General features: G+C 35.4%; 1 protein-coding gene across 1 annotated transcript in view; it reads right to left on the bottom strand.

Moving 5' to 3' along the window:
• YIPF7 (Yip1 domain family member 7) overlaps positions 1 to 19,740 on the bottom strand; it is a 36,431-nt gene extending 16,691 nt beyond the window's left edge. Inside the window, exons 1-3 of the mRNA XM_043971649.1 lie at positions 19,636 to 19,740; positions 17,895 to 18,019; positions 10,986 to 11,149 (exon numbers count right to left, since the gene is read on the bottom strand). Of these exons, the coding sequence (XP_043827584.1) occupies positions 10,986 to 11,149; positions 17,895 to 18,010 (280 nt within the window). The 5' untranslated portion in view covers positions 18,011 to 18,019; positions 19,636 to 19,740. The remainder of the gene's footprint in view (positions 1 to 10,985; positions 11,150 to 17,894; positions 18,020 to 19,635) is intronic.
• Positions 19,741 to 20,442: the final 702 nt, after the last annotated feature.

Raw genomic sequence — 20,442 nt, forward strand, 5'->3', positions numbered from 1 at the left:
TCTTTCTACAGTGGAGATAAAAATATTTACCCATCAGCTTCAGAGGGTGGTTGTGAGAAAAGCATGGTACATGGTACAATGGAAATAATACTTAATTTGAAGTCAGAGGACTTGGGTTTGAAGTTTGGCTCTACCGCCTTCTAAAAGCATGGTGTGGTAGTATAACAAAAAAGCCATTGTGGTCCGAAAGATAGAGATTCTGGGTTCAATTCCCACCTCTAATTCCTACTGCCTATATTTCCTTGAGTAAATCAATTAATCTCTCTGGCATCAGTTTCTTCATCTAGAACAGGGCTTCTTAAACTTTTACCACTCACAACTCCTTTTCACCCAAGAAATTTTTATGCAATCCCAAGCACACAGGTATATAAAATAGGTATATGTAACCTTTTACTTTTGCCAAATATTTTGCAACCCCCACACTCAGTTATGCAATCTCATATGGAGTTGCCAAATGTGAACAAAATGTATTCCAAGCTCTGCAGAAGAAATAGAGTGATTGTTTTTTTTTTTACTCAAAGTAAAGTGGTCATTGACAACCCATTTAAACAAATTGGGCTCTTGTCACAACCAGATCATGACCTCTGACAAATGCACAGCTAACCAAGGCCCACCAGAAGCTATTTTGCAGACTTTTGCAATGTAGCTTAAGGTTTGAAGAAGTTCAGTTCTAGATCAATGATTCTTAACCTGTGTGACCTTGGACAAATTAGTTTATCTCAGCTTCCTTTTCCCCAACTGTTCAAAGAGGAAGTTAAATATAAGATCATTCCTAAAGTTTTTGTTTTTGTTTTTTCCCAGCTCAAATTAGTGTTTCCTCAATTGGCCTGAAAAACTCTATAAAAGTAAAGAGAAAGTGTCTAAGTTGATACAAGGCTAGACTTGGGGTCAGGAAGGCCTGGCTTCCAATACTGCTTTAGATACTTCTTGTTCAGTCATTTTCAGTTGTGTCCTACTCTTCATTATCCCATTTGGGCTTTTCTTGACAAAGGTACTGGAACAGTTTACCATTTCCTTTAGGCCAAATACTCTATCTACTGCCCACTTTAGACATTTAGTAGCAGCTATTTCACCCTGAGTAAACCAATTAATTTCTCTCAGACTCAGTCTTCTCATATGTAAAACAAGGACAGCACCTACCTCAAAGGTATGGTATGAGGATCAAATGTGATCATGTTTATAAAGTGCTTTGCAAATGTTAAAATTATTAAAATGTTAATTATTATTATTGTTATTGTTGTTGTTATTGAAGTCTCCCTACCCACCTGTAGAGAACAAGAGGGGAAGTCAGGATATAGGGGGAAAGAACTCAATCAAAGACCTCCTTTTTGGGATTAATTATAATTTATTCAATAGGATCTAATTTGTTGTCTTTGTTGTTTTTTTTTTATATAAAACTTTCAATCTATAATACTTTGAACTATGCTTACATATGGGAAGTTGTTCTCAACATAGTGGGGGATACCAGGAATAGATTTTAGAAGGTTTCCTAAGTCAAGAAACATGAATCGAGGGCGGCTAGGTGGCACAGTGGATAAAGCACCTGCCCTGGATTCAGGAGTACCTGAGTTCAAATCCAGCCTCAGACACTTGACACTTACTAGCTGTGTGACCCTGGGCAAGTCACTTAACCCCCATTGCCCCACAAAAAAAAGAAAGAAAGAAAGAAACATGAATCAAAAGAAATGGAAAAATCCCTCAAAGTGAACCCAAGTCTTTTTGTGCCTTAGGAGCCTCTGAAACAATAGTTCTCTGGTCCTGGGAATAAATTATTTCTGCATAGGAAAAATAGCTCTATCTATGACTTCACAGAGTCATGGAGAACTGTTTAAAAGTTTGGTAAAGAGCAGAAACCTACTCTTAATTCTTCCATATTCGTTCATACCCACAAATCCCTAAAACCTAAATTCTATGCCCAGAATATAGAATAGCCTTTTACTGGCCAATGTGGATGAGAGATGAATAATATTGCTTAGAGCAGTGACCAAACATTTCTTTCTCTGGGAATTAATCAGCAAAATTAGAAAACCTGAATGAAATTTCCATTCTTCTATATGCATAAGGACTTATGTCCCTGGGCAGCTAAAGAGCTTGTTAATTTTATTCATAAAGTAAATTTTAAATATTTTTATCTTGAAAATAAGAATAAAATTGAATAAATTATTTGCTCACCTGATTCATATTTATATATTTCTTAATGTATAAACACTTTGGTAAATAGGAGCAATCTATCACACTTAAATCAGCATGAACTATCTCATTCAACTTTTTATTTCAAGAATTAATAGGCTTTACCATTTAATTCTACCTAAGGAATTTATCATTTCCAAACTTGGCAGTTTTGTTGTAAACTGGCTTTCATTAACCACATGTTTTCATTGCTTAATATGATAAATTAACTTTGTTTTACTCCAAAGCACTGAGGATAGGGCCTCTCAGGCAGTAAGGTGCTACATGAATGCATATTAAAAGAATGAAGTAAATGAATGCAATGGCCACCTCTTCTCAAAAAAAAAAGCATAATTGTCCTTTAAATAACCTAGACAAAATGTATTTTTGGAATGTTATAATTATTTCAAACCACTTGTTAAATGGCACAATTAATTTCTGCCCAACTTTTGGTTTTGACCAATAAAGCCCAATCAAGACTCAAAAGCCTTTTATAAGAACTGGGGTTTCAATGGTGTTTTGGGTTTTGTTTTTGTTTTTTGCTGAAGTAAGCCAACTTGATTTTTGCTTCCAAATTTATTACCAAATATGCAAAGGAGATCATGGTAAGTTTTTATTAATTATAGGGACCCCAACACAATATCTTATTATGCAAAATTAGAATAGAAGAGGAAATTGCCATGAAATGTGAATGCAAAATTTATTGCTTTGCTGTCATCTAGTGGTAGTAAAGTGTATGATAGATGTGCTATAAAAATGAATTAATATCTTTATTTTCTATGTAAATTGTGGCCCTGGCCTTTCAACTATAAAAACTAGCCTATGTTAGAAATATAAAATATTAAGTTCTACTGTATATTCTGGTCTGACAGGTAAGGATTATTATCTCAAGATTCATTTGTTAACATGTTGATGTTGCATTATCAAGTAGCAAAAAGTTATTCTTTTCCAAAGTTAACTGTTTCATATCATAAACCATTTCCAGAATAAACAAACATATTTCTCAGATAGTGGTCTGATTGACAAGTATATACATTTTACAGTCCCCTATTTTTAAATACCACAATGACTTTTCCTTAAGAAAAAAAAAAAAAGGAATAAAATGCCATTTTATCAGCTTATCGTGCATTTTCAGACTCTGTCAAACAAAATGAGTCTCTGTCCTTCATAATTTTACCCAAACTGGAGGAAGCATGTTATAGCTGGTGGCATTAAACTAATGAGAAGCTCAGATGAACTGATTGTGGACAAGAGTCACCTAGAACAGTTTGAAGGAGGTAACATTTATATAGTGCCTGCTATGTGCTAGGCACTGTACTAAGCTCTTTATAAATGTTCTCATTTTATCCTCAACCCTAAGAGGTAGGTGCTATTATTATTATCATTTTATAGTTTAGGAGACTGAAACAGACAAAGATTAAGTGACTTACTCAAGGTCACCCAGCTAGTCAGTGCCAAAGGCTGAATTTTAACTTAGGACTTCTTGACTTCAGGCCCACTGTACCACCTAGCTACCTCAAGAAAACAAATGTTTTTAAAGAGTAAATTGGTGATCCTGGGTGAGTCACTTAACCCTCATTGCCCTGCAAAATAATAATAATAATAATAATAATAATAATAATAATAATAATAATAATAATAATAATAATAAACTGGGCAGAGCCAAGATGGTGGAAGAAAGGCAGTGACTCTTCAGAGCTCTCCCCCATATCTCTTGAAATCCATTCAAATGATGCCATAAGACAATTCCTAGAGTAGCAGAATCCACAAAGATGGCTTAGAAGGTTGGCAGGAAAGGTCTGTTGTACCAGGGTGGAGTGGAGTACAGGTCTGGGATGCACTATGTAGACCTAGCCCCAGCCCCAGAGAATCAGACCTCCAGAACCTTTGAATCAGCTGATGCAGTGGCTACTTCTGGAATTCAGCTCACGGACCAGTGAGGGGTCAGGTGCTTGACCAGGGGGAGATTGCAGGGGTCTCTGCCGGGGCTGAGGCAGAACTCTGTTGTGTTGCCCGTGCTCAGAACCAGGAAGCAGTCTTGAGTGGAGGCCCAGGTGGGGGAGGGGCACAAGCATGCCAGAGCTTGCAACCACAGTGAAAGAGAATTCTGTTCCTGGGTTAAAAAGCAAGCAAGGGGGCAGCTAGGTGGCGCAGTGGATAAAGCACTGGCCCTGGAGTCAGGAGTACCTGAGTTCAAATCCGGCGTCAAACACTTTACACACTTACTAGCTGTGTGACCCCCTAGGCAAGTCACTTAACCCCAATTGCCTCACTTTAAAAAAAAAAAAAAAAAGCAAGCAGGCCTGTGGTTACTTACAGACCAGAGCACAGGCCAGGGGAGTGTAGAACGTGCCTCTCCTTAAAACTGTACCACCTGGGACCCCTTGAAGCTTTGGACAGTGTGTCTTGGAAGCAGTGCCCCACTTTAAGGACTTAAAAGTCAAGAAACAGGTTGGCAAAATGAGCAGCTAGAAAAAAATGTGGAAGATCAAAATACACCATCAGAAGAAGATAACAAAGTCACAACTCCTACATCCAAAGTTTCCAAGAAATATATGAATTGGTCTCAGGCCATGGAAGAGCCCAAAAAGGACTTTGAAGATAGCATAAAAGAGGTAGAGTAAAAAATGGAAAGAGAAATGAGAGTGATGCAGGAAATTCATGAAAAAAAAGTCAACACCTTGAAAAACCAACTGGAAAAGGAGATACAAAAGCTTTCTGAAGAAAATAATTGCTTAATAATTATAATTGAGCAAATAGAAGCTAATAACTTTATGAGAAATCAAGACATAATAAAGCAAAACCAAAAGAATGAAAAAAATAGAGGGTAATATGCAATATCTCCTTGGAAAAACAGCTGACCTGGAAAATAGATTCAGGAGAGATAATCTGAAAATAATTGGACTACCTGAAAGTCATGATCAAAATAAGAGCTTAGACATTATCTTCCAATAAACTCTCAGGGAAAATTGCCTTAATATTCTGGAAGGTAAAATAGAAATTGAAAGAATCCAAGTATCACCTCCTGAAAGAGATCCCAAAATGAAAACCTCCAGGAATATTATAGCCAAATTCCAGAACTCCCAGGTCAAGGAGAAAATATTACAAGCAGCCAGAAAGAAACAATTCAAGTATGGTAGAGCCACAGTCAGGATAACACAAGATCTAGTAGCTTCTACATTAAAGGATCAGAGGGCTTGGAATATGATATTCCAGAGGGAAAAGGAACTGGGATTACAACCAAGAATCACCTACCCAGGAAAACTGAATATAATCTTTCAGGGGAAAATGGGAATTCAGTAAAATAGAGGACTTTCTAGTATTCTTAATGAAAAGACCTGAGCTGAAAAGAAAATTTGACTTTCAAATACAAGACCTAAGAGAAGCATAAAAAGATCAAAAGGAAAAAGAAATCATGAGGAATATTAAAAGGCTAAACTGTTTACCTTCCTACATGAAGATGATACTTGTAACTTTTAAGAACTTTAGCATATAGACAGAGGGCACAGGTGTGAGTTGAATATGAAGGAATAATATCTTTTAAAAATTAAAATTAAGGGGTGAGAAAGGAATGCACTGGGAGAAAGGAAAAGGTAGAGGTGAAATGGGATAAAGTATTTTACATAAGAGAAGCAAGAAAAAGCTTGTGGAGTAGAGGAAAAGATGGGGGGGGGGGAACAGGGAGTGAGTGAGCCTTACTCTCATCAGAATTGCCTCAAAGAGGGAATAACATAGACACTCAATTGGGTAGAGTAATCTATCTAACCTTGCAGGAAAGTAGGACGGGAAGGGGATAAGGGGGGAGGGGTGAAAGAAGGGAGGGAAGATTGGGGGAGGGGACAGTCAGAAGAAAAACACTTTTGTGGAGGGATAGGGTTGATAACTACAAATTTACTGATAACTGACTGATCCCCACCCATTCCCCCTTCCCAGGCAAATGAATTAACTGGGGCCAAACAATCTTTGTCAATTCCAGACTCTTGATCGACTTATGGATCAAACTATCCCATCCCAATGGTTTCCCATCTGGACTTTGTTATTATGTAAAAGGTTCCACCTACATTAAGTAGTTTCTATTTATTGTTAGTAGCTTCTATACTTAACTTAAGAGCAGTTCTATTGTTTCTTTTGTTAAAGGTTCATTTACATTAAGTAGTTGTATATGACTCTGGAGCAATCTTTTGGTTCCCTTCTGTTCTGTTACCCCATAAAAACCCTGTCCTCTGTTCTCATCTTTGGGTATTCCTAGCTTCTTGCTTTGTGATTCCAGGAGCTATAGCTTCTCTGCCCCAATTAAAAACTTTATTTTCTCCTATATTGATTGTTTCCTTAATATACAGGTTAAAAGGGTGAAAGATGATAGAAAATAGAGTAAATTTCATGGGGAGGGAATAGGATGGAGAGTAACACAGCAATAATAACTGTGAAAACAATTTTGAAGGGAGCAGTTAGGTGACACAGTGGACAAAGCACTGGCCCTGCATTCAGGAGGACCTGAGTTCAAATCCAGACTCATACACAACACTTACTAGCTATGTGACCCTAGGAAAGTCACTGAACCCTCATTGCCCCACAAAAAATTTTTTTAAAAAGAAAGAAAAAAGTTTTGAAGCAGAGACAGAGCAATGTAAGATGATGATGATTAATTTATTGATTGATGATTGAATGAAGATGAGGATTGATTGATAAGAACTGATTGATGAAGAGGTGGATTGATGATGATGGTAAAACATATGGTACTTACTTTGCTGGCCTATTGTGAAAAAAATTCTTTGTCAGGTATAAGGTACTATATAAATGTTATCTATTACTGGTGTTGCAATTATCAACCTCATGGATTTATTGTAAGAAAATCTCTCTTTAAAGTAAATGATGAGCAGGATGCTATCAGAAAAACCTGGAAAGACTTACATGAGCTGATGCAAAGTGAAATGTACTTTATACAAATAACAGCAATATTATAAGATGATCTTCTGTGAATGACATAGTTGTTTTCATCAATACAATGATCTAAGGCAACACTGAAGGACTTATGAAAAATGCAATCCATCTACAGAGAAAGAACTGATGGTATCTGAATATAGATTGAAGCATAATTTTTTGTTAGTTCCTTTATCTGAAGTTTTGCTTTTGTCTGTTTTCTTTCACAATCTGATTAATGTGGAAATGTTTTGCATGACTACACATGTATAACTTATATTGAATTTCTTGAGTTCTTAATGCAGAAGGATAGAGGAAGAGAATTTGGAATGCAATGTTTTTTGTTTGTTTTTTAAATTTTATTTTCAGTTTATTCACAAGCTACATGTTTCTTTTTTTCTTTTTCTTTTTGGTGGTTCAGGGAGGGTTAAGTGACTTGCCCAGGGTCACACAGCTAGTAAGTGTCAAGTGTCTGAATCTGGATTTGAACTCAGGTCCCCCTGAATCTAGGACCAGTGCTTTATCCACTGCACCACCTAGCTGCCCCCTGAATGCAACATTTTTTTTGTTTTTGTTTTTTGCAGAGCAATGGGGGTTAAGTGACTTGCCAAGGGTCACACAGATAGTAAGTGTCAAGTGTCTGAGGCTGGATTTGAACTCAGGTACTCCTGAATCCAGGGCCAGTGCTTTATCCCCTGCGCCACCTAGCCGCCCCAATGATTGCAACGTTTTTAAAAAATTGATGTTAGGATAGAGCACTGGCCCTGGAGTCAGGAGTACCTGAGTTCAAATCTGGCCTCAGACACTTAACATTTATTAGCTGTGTGACTCTGGGCAAGTCATTTAACCCCAATTGCCTCACCAAAAAAAAAAAAATGATGTTAAAGTTTGTTTTTACATGTAATTTAGGAAAATAAAAATTCTAAATAAATAAAAAATAGTAAATTGAGAGCACTACCAAGATTCCTTAAACATAACAATAGAGATAACCCAGTTCAACAGTCCTCTGATCATAAACATAAAGAAAGGCATAAAACAAGGAGATATATCATCACCTAAGTCATTTGCTTGATTATTGTATTATGTGTTTCACAGCTATGTAACAACACAAATAGAGTATTGGTATGAAAAGTAAGGTCCTTTGTTCTTGGGACCATTTGGGAGTCTTTGAAGGAGCTTTGCACAAACTTTTGGGAAGACATGAACAACAGTTCTAAAGAAGCTGGCAAGGATGGATTATGATCTGCATCACAGGAAGGAAAAATCCAAGGGATCACAAACCATGTGAGTTTTGAAAGAGTAGAAATGGCATAGCAGACAAGACTAGGAAGGCTGCAGTCTCACTGTACTCAGTCCTGGTCAGACTATATCTGGAGTACTGTGCTCAGTTCCAGAAACCACACTGTAGGAAGGACACTAATAAATTGGAGAGTGTAGCTAGGAAAAGTTCATTAGAATACTGAAGAGTCTGAAGTTCATATCGCATGAGGATGGTTTGAGAGAACTAGAGATCTATATCCAAGAAGATAAGACTTAGGGGACATATGATAGATCTCAAATACTTGAAAGAGTGTTATGGAAAAGAAGGGTTAGATTTACCCCTACCCGCTAAACTAGAAGTAATGGGAACAAATGTATTTAGTGGGTCAACAAGCCTATTATGTGCCAAGAACTGTGCTAAATATGGTAGGCTAAATATAGGAAATATTTCCTAACAATTAACAACCAAAAGTGGAGGAGGCCACCCTTCGAGGTAGCTATTTCCTCATTACTTGAGGTTTTCAAATAAAGCACAGATGAGCATTTGATGGAAATGTTGAAGAATAGATACCTTTTCAGATATGGATTAGACTAGGTGACCTCAGAGATCCTTACCAACTCTGAGTCAGCAACGTTTTCAAGATATTAGTTTCAGAAGGGTTGTAACTGGTTAAACATAATTTTGAGTAAGGAAATCTTACAGCTAAGGGAGGAAGGAGATAAGTGACAAGTATGGGGGAGAGATATGGGGAGGTAGATATATAAACATGTTGCTATTTGAAATCATGCCTTAGACTCTGTCTCCCTCTCCTGCCGTCCTACACTAAGCCATCTGCCAAGAACCCACAGCCACAATCCTACTCACTATTACTCATCCACCTCATCTCCCACTCTATAACTCGAAAGTAGGCCTTGAAGGGGTCTTAAAGGTACAGATATCCTTCTTGTTTCTTAAGGGTCAAGCAAAGATGCATTCACCTATGAAATTTCTTCATTAAAAACCAGATTGCATAAATCTGGGGAGGAAAGATAGGTTACGACCACAATGAAGCAAAATGTTTTCTGTATCCTTTTTTTTTTTCCGCAAATTGTTGGAGTTTTTTCCTATTCCTCTTGATATCAGAAAGCACTGACATGGGAACAGTCTAATTCTGTGAACTGAATTGTAGTTAGACTAGTAGCATCCCTCCTTTATCTAAATACTTGGCATTTTTCGTATTTCTTTGGTGTTGACAATATGCCCAGGTTCTGCCATCCCTACTGGTGAAAAGCCCAAGGGAACCCTGAGAACTTAGGAGGTCACCTGATTTTGTTCCAAAATTTCCTAAAAATGAACTTCCCTTGAGACCAAAAATCTTATTATTCTCCCCTACCAGCCATGTCGCTGAGCGAAAAGTTGCCATTAGAGTTCTGAAAAGGAGGGCAGGGTAAAGGTATCTCTATGACCGCAAAATAACAGAAAACCTCTTTCCTACAACAGAACATGAAAGCACACATTCACACTCACACAAAGTTGCACATGAAGATTCATGATTCAATTAGGTGATTGGACCAGTAACTTCAAAAGTCCTTTCTACTTAGGATTTTCAGAGTCTATGTAATCCTAGTTGGCAAAATATATTAGGGTTTGTGTGTGTGTCTTAATTTATTTTATTTAGAATATTATTTTCCCAAATTACATATAAAAACTATTTTAATGTCGATATTTTAAAACTTTGTGTTCCAAATTATCTTCCTCCCTCCCTCCCTCCCCACCCCCCCTTAAGATCACAAGCAATTCAATATAAGTTATACATATAGAGTCATGCAAAATATTTCCACATTAGTCAGGTTGTGAAAGAAAACAGACAAAAAAGACTTTATGAAAAGGAACTAAAAAAAATTATACTTCAATCTGTATTCAGTTACTATCAGTTCTTTCTCTGGAGATGGACTACATTTTTTATAAGTCCTTCAGAGTTATCTTGGATCACTGTATTGCTGAAAACAGCAAAGTCATTCACAGCTAATCATCTTAAAATATTGCTGTTACTTTGTATATGGTACATTTCACTTTGCATCAGCTCATGTAAGTCTTTCCAAGTTTCTCTGATAGCATCCTGCTCATAATTGCTTATCTCACAATAGTGTTTCATCATAATTTCCTCCCACAATTTGTTTAGCCATTTCCCAATTGATGGGCAAAATATATTGTTCTGAAATACTTTATTATCTAGGATAATTTTTTCAACTTTAAAATTATGCCTTTCAGGACATAGTTGTTGCTTAATCAGTGCTAAATTTGGGGAGAAAAGAGAGGTCATAACCACAACTGACTGACTAATGTATTCAATTGTTTGATACAGGAGAGATTCTAGCTGTAGAAAGAAAAGAGATATTTAATAGTAGCTTTTTTTTAAAAAATTCTAATGAATAACTATCACTTGGAAATATTATCTAAATAGGTGCTGCTCACATTCCCCATGAAGACATTCATTTAGTCTGCTGCCGCTTTCAACAAAATTTGTAGGCCCATCTCCATAGAAGAATCATACATAAAGCTCAGGACACAGCATACTGATGGTAGTCATTAAATGCTGATTATTTCCATTGTTCTCTAAAATGCAAAGTATATTAATAACATTTGCTTAACTTATCTTCTAGCAAAGGTGGCTCTTCATCAAAACTGTCTGCATAAGCCGGCTGTGAGTAATAATCCGAATTATAATTTGGCTGAAAAAATTGTCTGGTGTAACCTGAAGATGCAATCATCTCTGGAGGAACAAAAGCTGCAGAGTGGGGCAGCTCTGTTGAATGCTGTCTGGAATGAAAAATAATGCCATTAAACCATCTGTGAGATTAGTACAATGATAAAGCAAAGAAAGAAATCTGCTTTGTTTTTCTTCTCCAAATTCTCCTAATTTTCCTGGATGTAATTTGGTTTTCATAGGTACCTAACTATACAAATACAATGTTTAAAGTTTACCTCCAATTTGAAATGGGCTAGCTCATTTTGAGTACAGATTTTCATAAGGCTGTGAAAAAAACCTCCCTCCAGTCATGCAGGTTATCACCTTCTCTGTCACTTATAGACTTAGAGCATTGCCTAGAGAAGGGTTTCTTAAACTTTTTTCACTCATGACTTCTTTTCCCCCAAGAAATTTTTACATGACCCTCGGTATGTAGGTATATAAAATAGGTATACATAACCTTTAACTGTTGCCAAATTTTTCATGACCCCCACGTTCAGTTACTCAATCATATGTGGGGTAACAATCCACAGTTTAAGAAGGTAGGGCCTATGGCACTGAGAGGCTCAGTGACTTGCTCAGGGTCACACAGACAATTTGAATCAGGGGCAGGAGCGGAACCTAGGTCTTCCCGGCTCCAAGAGCACTTTTCTATCCACTAAACTACACTGTCTTGCAAAAATCAAAATGCAGTTTCAAAATTATGCCACTCATTTCAGAAAGAGCCACTGCACATAATCTACAAAGCAGTCTTTTCAGCCATAACCAGTCCTTGAGATGGCAATGACCTGAAGAGTCACCTTGGAATAGCAAGGCTAGAAAGATGTCATAGTATTTTTCTGAAGAAGTTTCCATTTGTAAACATAAAGATTTGCTTTGCCCAAATTAGATCTGTTCTATTCTCACCCTATTTGTGACTTTATTCATGTGTAGATTAACTGTGGAAATTAATAACCAACAATCTTATGAAAATATTGGGAGAGGAGGAACATATCAGCAGAGATAGAGGTGGGGAAGAGAAGGGAAGAAGGCCGAGACGGAAGTTTGGGTATTTTGGTAAACTTCTTTTGTCTGGAGAGAGGCAGTCTATTTTTTTTAGGAGAGGGGCAGGGTTAGGAAAGAGTGTTTGTAAATCATTTTACAAATGGTCATATCTACTTAAAATCTACAGTTTAGCTAAAAGATACATTCGCTGACACATATTCTCAAACACCTGAATTGAGATGCCAAATCTCCCCTCAGTTACCCACACAAGTGCTGAACCCTTACAATATTATTCTTTTCAGTGTCCAGTAAAGTGCCTTGTACCTGGTAGAGACTCAGTAAGTGCTTTTTAAATAAATGAGGCTCAAGATGAAAATTTCCCTTACTTCTTTATTCATTAATGCCTGATAGAGCAAAATTCTGTTATTGAAAAATGAGAAATTAATTTATTAATTCAAATAATAAATGAATGGCATATTATACTTCTTTGCAGCCCCCAAAGCACTGCATATGGTACCCTACTTTTAATTGGCACTTCACATATATTTGATAATTGTTTGACTGGAAACATTTAGCACAGTGCTGGTAACAAAGTAAATACTTAATGAATATTTTTCCTCCCTTTACTGAACACATACTAAATGAATTTCACTGTTCTAGAGGCTGGGTGAGGAAGCTTTACGAAGAAAAAGAAAACATAATTCATGGTCTCTAATCTCAAGGAGCTGGCAAAAAAAAGTGTCATCAGACTTAAGCACTTAGTATTGCTCACTAATTTCTGGACAACTCATTTCACTTATGATCAAAAATGTCTTAGTCTTTGATTCCTCTAGTTTCTTAAGTATCTCTCTGCAAATTGATTCTACACACAGAAGTTGAACTTAAATTTGTACTTTCTTACATTTTCATTTTTTTCTAACAAGTAGAATGCATATCTGTGATTTCCTTGATGTGGGGAACTCCCAGTGTGGAAATTTCTTCCACAGATGCCAGTCTGTACCTTCCCTATAATTTAGAATTTTAGGGAGTTGCCAAGGGCTCCCAGAGCCAGGTGACTTGCCCATCATCACATAGCTAGTATGTGCCAGGGGAAGTATATGAACTCATATCTTCTTAACTATTCATCACATGATGCTACCTCTACATAAATGGAATAAAGGTTGTGTGTATTATATATGCCCTAAGTAGTACAAAGCATATTTCAAACAAAAGAATTAACTATTCAACATTCTACCAGCAAGTAAGTGGAAAATATTCTCACTTTACAGGAAGAAACTAAGTTAGAAAGAAGTTATTTGCTAAAACCACACAGCAAATCCAAAAGATATTGTTTTCCCATAATTTATAAAAGTAGAACAAATAGCTTTTTGGCCATCTTGTTACCTCAATAACTTCTATTTATATTTTAGTTTCCTGAATTCACTTATCATAACTAGGATTGTGAATCAGTATCAGGAAATTCTCTGGTAAGTCTATTTCTTTCATTCAAACTTTTGTTGTTTATTAAAAATGGAAATTCTTTTAGAATGATCAGAACAAAGACTTCAAAGAAAGGCAAATGAAAAATCCAAGGAAATAATGAGAGGGAATAGAGTTGCCTACGCCAGCCTTTGGAGAGTTTCAGTTCCTCTCATGTCTGGAGATTCTATTGGCAAACACCTCTGGTATGTAAAAGATACAAGGAGAGTGGAAAAGTCTTCTAATGTCTGGAACTAATCAAGACCTTACTCTGGGGCCTACTACATGACTGTCAGTAAGCTCCTAAAATTGAAAAGAAAAAGTGATTGGGTAACCCATTCATTTATTTTACTATAACAATAAAACTAGATCTGTAAGGTAAATTTCCTCAATATATTATGAAACATATATGAAAAAATTTTTTTAGGTCAGTCAGAGTATTTCTTGGTGCTATAAAGAATAGTGATTACTATGGTCTTCTACAAAGTATCTCCTATTTAAGTATATACCCAGAATTCTGGCAAGTTAGCAGAATCAGAGGTCATAAAAGAAAAAAAATAACCTGATCCCAAGTAAAACAAATAAATATGGATAGAGGTAAGGGTTAGGGAACAACCAAAAAAAATATCAAAATAGATTCTGATAAGGAAAAGACCAAGAAGTAAGAATGCAGTTGGAGATGGGAAAAAACCCTCAAAAACAACAAATAAATATTATGGATTAATGGTCCAAAAAACAAAGTTCAAACAAGACACATAAAATTGGATTATAAACCTTTTAAAGAAAATTAATGAGCGTTTGGCGTCAGTAAATATGTATCTGGCATCTGTAATGAGATCTCTCACCAGAAAAAAAAAGAAATTGGTTCAAAAAATTTTAAAAGACATAAGTATAGAGAAAGTATCATAATATCTGAAGAAAGAGAAAGGAATTAAATCAATGGAAATGAAATTATCTCACTGGAAGATAAGTTTTCAGAAGAAGCAGAACATACCACAAAACATAATCAAAAGACAACAATTAGCAAAAGGCTTAAAAATGTTACAAGATTATAGAACCAGAAGAAAGGAATCATATAGATGATCTGAGTCATAAGATTACCTGAAAAATTCAAAGAAAGCTCTGGGAATAATTTTTAGTTAACCACTTAAGAAAATTTCCCAGAAGTGTCTGTCAAGAGATAGACTAAAAAATGCCACACTTCAGCAGACACCTCTACGGAGAAAAGTAAAATTCAGTTCACTCACAGAGACTTACATCATACTCCAAAGCTTCATTGAGAGAAATAAATTTATGAGTGACTAAGAAGAAAAGTATCATTTTTCAAGATATTTTGGTTGAAATTTAAAAGGATTGTTTGCCCATCACAAGAAAACAAAAAGAAAAAGAAAAAGAAAGACGAAACTGTTTATAGAAAGAAAAGGGAAATTTGACTTAACTATAGAATCTGCTACATTAAGAATAATTTGAACATTAAATAATATATTTAAATTCCACCAACATGTCTAAAGAATTTTTACAGAAAAAAAGTAAATAAACACAGGTGGATCACATAATTTCTGCACCTTTCTTTCAATCATGTGACTGTAAAGATTTTGTCTAATGTAGACTATCATTTATGAAAGTTTACCTGTTTCCTTTTTATCCTTTCATCAAGGATATCTTTCATTTGTATGCATTTTAAGGATTTTATAGAGATGAAAATGCCTGGGGTTTTTCTATATATATTAGATGTCCTCCTTCCTTTCAATATCTTAAGAATCTACCCCCAATGGCTTCAAATTGTGACATTTCCATCCCAGACTTCCTGTCTAAGCACTTGAAAGACGTTTTCTTTTTAGCATCATGTCCACTCCCTTGTATCAATGATATTAGCTTTTTTTAAAAGAGTTTCTTATAGAAATCCTTGTGAGTCTTTTCCTTTTCATGTCTACTCCTTGTTCTCTGTCCAGTTTCATATTTAAATGCTCTCAAAATTATTTCATTTATGTGAGTTTCTGATCAAGATTTATGTAAACTTGTTTTCCCTCCCTTTTTGCTTTTTCAATTAGTTGATGCCACTTACAAACCTCTACCACCCTCCTTCATTAGGTTTTACAAAAGAGTATTCATTTTAAAACAATGTTAACTTTGAATGACATATTTCTCTTCAGATAGTGGCAAAAAAAACCCCTTAGCATTGGCTAGCTGAGGTTGTTTCAAGTTTCTTTTTGTCTCCTGACTAATTTATAACAGTTAAAATTCCTTCAGAAATTATGTCAGTCTCTGTTCATTTGGGATTTTTATGCACTTCCCATTTATTGGCCTCAATAATTTGTTTAAATAGGTTAAGCTATAGTTGCCTGAGTAGCATCTTATAACTTTTCATTTGTATTTTTGCAAGTGATATTGTTCTGCGTTCAGATAAGTTTTTGATTTGACTCTACAAAAACAACTGATTCTGAAATGACTCCCACACCAGTAAGCAACTGATTTTTTTATAAATAAAAATATGTACTATTTCATTTTTGAGATGTTATTTGGTGATTTTCATGTCCCAAACGCTCTTCTTGATTATAGCATTCTATGATATATAAATATCATGCTTCTTATTTATTAGTTTTAATCCATGCTTTCTACATATTTCACCACTTTTTCCATTCCTCTTTTTATAGAATTCATAAAGCATGAAAGATTATGGAGATTTAAATATGAGGCTCGTTTCAGGTTCTTTGTACTTCTTTGTCCAGTGGAACAGATATTGGCAAGCTACCTCTAATTAACCTCATATTTGTCTTTTTTTTTTCTTTTTTGCAATTAAGTTGACCAAAAAGCAGAGGTGCTGCGGGACTTAAATGAGAAATGTTTGCAAAATTCTCTGCAAAATATAGAGTACTATATAATTGTCAGTTTGATATAATGTACCTAATTTTTCATTTAATTAAAACCAATTTGGAATCATAGTATCCTATGCATCCTATATTCATGAGGCAGTTTTGGATAAATGCTTTCCTGGAGGAATAGGACAAATACAACAAAGTAAAACCTCCTTCTTTCAAGATACTTAATGCCCCAATGCTCAGTTCTCAAATGAAACAGTATGAAGGGAAGTCAGCTGTATACATTTAAATAGTGTACACCTAGGGGCAGCTAGGTGGTGCAGTGGATAGAGCACCGGCCCTGGAGTCAGGAGTACCTGAGTTCAAATCTGGCCTCAGACACTTGAAACTTAATAGCTGTGTGACCCTGGGCAAGTCACTTAACCCCAATTGCCTCACCCCCCCAAAAAAAATAGTGTACACCTAGAGGCTACATGGGACGTTTCAGTAGAGTCCCTGGAGAACTGTTATTGAAAACAATTTCTCTTTGTTCTCCTGACACATTAGTTCTGAAAGTGTTGTCTTTGGACTCTAGGAGTGCCCCACTTTCAGAGCATTCATGGGATCAATACTATTTTCATGATAATACTAAGATGGTATTTGTCTATTAAAACGTTCCTTCCTTTTCCAACTACATATCTTTGTGAGGTCAGACTTTCTTCATACTTCATACTTCCTACTTCAACCAAAATAATGCATCCACAAAAGTGGAATGAGAATCTAGCTGTCTTCTATTAAATCATACATACATAAAAGAAAATTTGAAATGATATAAAACAACGTCACTATTCCCATTTTTTTGTTTGGAAATATATTTTTCATAAAAATATGCTGTTTATATGTTAATACCTACTAGGTGTAGTATGTCAAATTAAATATTTTTAATTTATCAGTATTAATTTCTAATAAAGTAAATATTAATAGATATGACCCATATAAACAGAAGCTCTTTGTAGTCCTCAGTAGTTTTTAAGAGCTTAAAGCATCCCTGAGACCAAAGAGTATATTCACTTTGGGGTCCTATAATTATGTAAAGTGGAGAAATAATGTCTCTTCTTTTATGGAGATACTCCCTCAGAGAAATGAGACCTAGAAGGTGTATGGCATCATAGAAAACTGCACTCCCAGCACTTGAGTTTGCATCCTGACTCTGCTACTTCTGTTATGGGACCTGGGCAAGTCACTCTGGGCTTCTGTTTCATTATTTTTAAAATGAGAAAATTGGACTAAACCAGGGCTCCTTATGAACCCCTTCTCAGAATAATATTTTAAATGCATACAATAAGATATAGAAGATTAAAAGGAAATCAATTATATCATATGTAATTATCAGTTTTTAAAAAGTTAGCAGAACTCAGGTTAAGAACCCCAACATTAGATGAATGCTAAAGTTTCTGCCATTTCTAGAGACTAAAATTGGTCCTTATGTTTGATCAAAGTTAAATGCCTTTATAATATCAAAACATGAACTCTTTAGTGAAAGGGACTTCCATTGATACATAGGTAGTATACTTACTCTCTTATTCCATATGGATTTCCATAAGCATCAGCAGCATCATAACCTTGTTCTTGATTATCAATAGTATAATTTGACTGGTAAAAGTCTGAGTCAAATTCTCCCATTGTTGACATTCTGAAAAACTACACACACACAAAAAGATTTTATTAATAGTGAAAAGTAAGGATGAGGAAAACTTGGTCTTGGTCTGGGGGAAAATAAAATTTTAGGTGACATGACTGGCTAGCTTACTGCTGATGAGTAACTTTTTCATTTTTCTTTTTTCTTTCTTTTTTTTTTTTTTGGTGGGGCAATGAGGGTTAAGTGACTTGCCCAGGGTTACACAGCTACTAAGTGTCAAGTGTCTGAGGTCACATTTGAACTCAGGTCCTCCTGAATCCAGGGCCGGTGCTCTATCCACTGTGCCACCTAGCTGCCCCCTGATAAGTAATGTTTTGGGAAAAAATAAGCATTTTGGAAGAGGTATTGGAAAGGTGCATTTTGAATGTCACTTACAAGATGTCAGCTTTGTAAAAGAAGGAAAGTGTATATATAAGATTCTCAGCGTCCCTTTCCCCTACTCCTTGACTCTCTTCCCAGTGTCATGTTCTCTCTACCCTATCAAAATCTGTTCCCAGAAAATATTAGTCACTTCTACCTTAATGTGAAATGTATTACCTCTTACAGAGGATATTTATCTTTTAAACTTTGTCTCTGATTACAGAATTTTGTTTTTGTATCCTAATAAAGAAATATCAGCATATTAGCAAGGAGATAGGTAACTTATTTTTGGTAATGGGGCTTTAAACTCTAGAAATGATATCCTACATGTGGCTAGTTACCTACCCCACCTCCACATTAAGCAAGCCTTGAAGATCATAGTAAACAATTCTATTTGCACAATGATAACTGCTGCACCCCCTCAGACTACCTCCAATGTCCATTTTCCCATATTTTCTTGGAAGTAAAGTATGAAAAGTACACTGCCTGCTGAAGCTCTGGGATTATGAGTGGTGCTCGGCCTGAAAATGGGACAATCTTAGTTCAGAATCCAAAATGGAAGAGGAAAGGAATGTGGTTTGCGTGGCTTTTCCATCTATATCCTGGGGTATAATACTTCAATCCTCCTAGATCATGAGGAGAACTCAGCTAATTACAATTTGGAACAAACTACATTAATATCATTTTTAATGATTTCTTTTAAATACCTTGTTTTTTTTATTTTAAATAAGATATGATCATTTTAAAAATCACTAAGAGTAATTTATGTAATTACAGTCATCCATACAGCACTGCATTTAACAAATTTCAAATTATATCCTAGAAACTGCCTCAATCTTGAAAATCAACTTCTTCATTAATCAGCAACATTCAAAGTAACAATTGTCCCATATATCTATTTTGTTTAGCTTACAGGGGAAAAAAGATTTTTCAAAATTAGGTGCAGCAGATTTATATGTGTTAATTTTAGCAAATCAAGATTTTTCATTAGTAATGTGTATAAAAGTAGTTATGAATTATGTAAACTAAAAATGAGGACCAACAGAGTGATAAATCTTTTAACAGTTTGTGATTTAGGGAACTTAAAATTTAATAACATTAGCTTTCAAAGGCACTGAAGTGCCTTCTTATAAAATGTGGGAACTTATTTCATTAAAGAAGTCAAGAAATTTTTTTAGAATATGCAAACCCTTGCAAACCACAGTTATTAATATAGGTGTTATTCATGTTTAAATCTACTTCTTACATTATCACATACCTTTTTATTACTTGGGGACGAAAAATCTTCTAATAGATACAACCAACTTGAGGGACAAAAAAGTTTCTCTTGGTGGGGACAGGATCCAGGACTATTTATAACTTTCTAAATTTGTCACGACCAGTCCATGCCAAAAAAAAAAAAAAAGAAGGAAAGAAGCCAAATAGCAATATGACTAGAATGGAACAACACTTTGCATAGTTCACCAGTAGTCAAGGATGCACAAGTATTTATTTTTAAAAGATGAGTCACAAAAGTCAATTATTTTTATGCCTATTTCCCATTAAATTATGAAACTGACTCAATTCTCTTTGGATGTAAGCAATGTGATCAAGTGATCCTTTATTTCTAGCCATTTGAACCTGAGTAAGATCATTCAGTGAGTGAGAGCAGACTATTCAGAATTGGTTAGTAACAAAATAAAAAAGTAACAGATGTTGCAAGATTTCAAGCTGACCAGAGTTCTGAAACCTAGGGCTTCCTAAAGTTTTTAAATATGATTTTGAAAGCATGTTCAAAGTAAAGAAGAAGAAGAAGAATATTTTAAAGTGTAAAACACAATTTATATGGTTAATTTTTCAGCTCTACCCTAAAAGAGGGAAAATTTTTATCATAGGACAAGGACTCCTGTGCTTTTTCACACCATTCCCAACTCAAACTAGGTCTTTGTCTAGTTTGGATAATATTTTGATGGAACTTAGGATTTATTTGTCCATCCCTCCAGCAACTTACCAGTAGTTAATCAACAAGCACTTGTTAGGTACCTATGATGAGCCTGCAACACATGGCAGGCATCAATAGTTATCA

This window comes from Dromiciops gliroides, chromosome 6, assembly GCF_019393635.1.
Source record: "Dromiciops gliroides isolate mDroGli1 chromosome 6, mDroGli1.pri, whole genome shotgun sequence".
Classification (NCBI taxonomy): domain Eukaryota; kingdom Metazoa; phylum Chordata; class Mammalia; order Microbiotheria; family Microbiotheriidae; genus Dromiciops; species Dromiciops gliroides.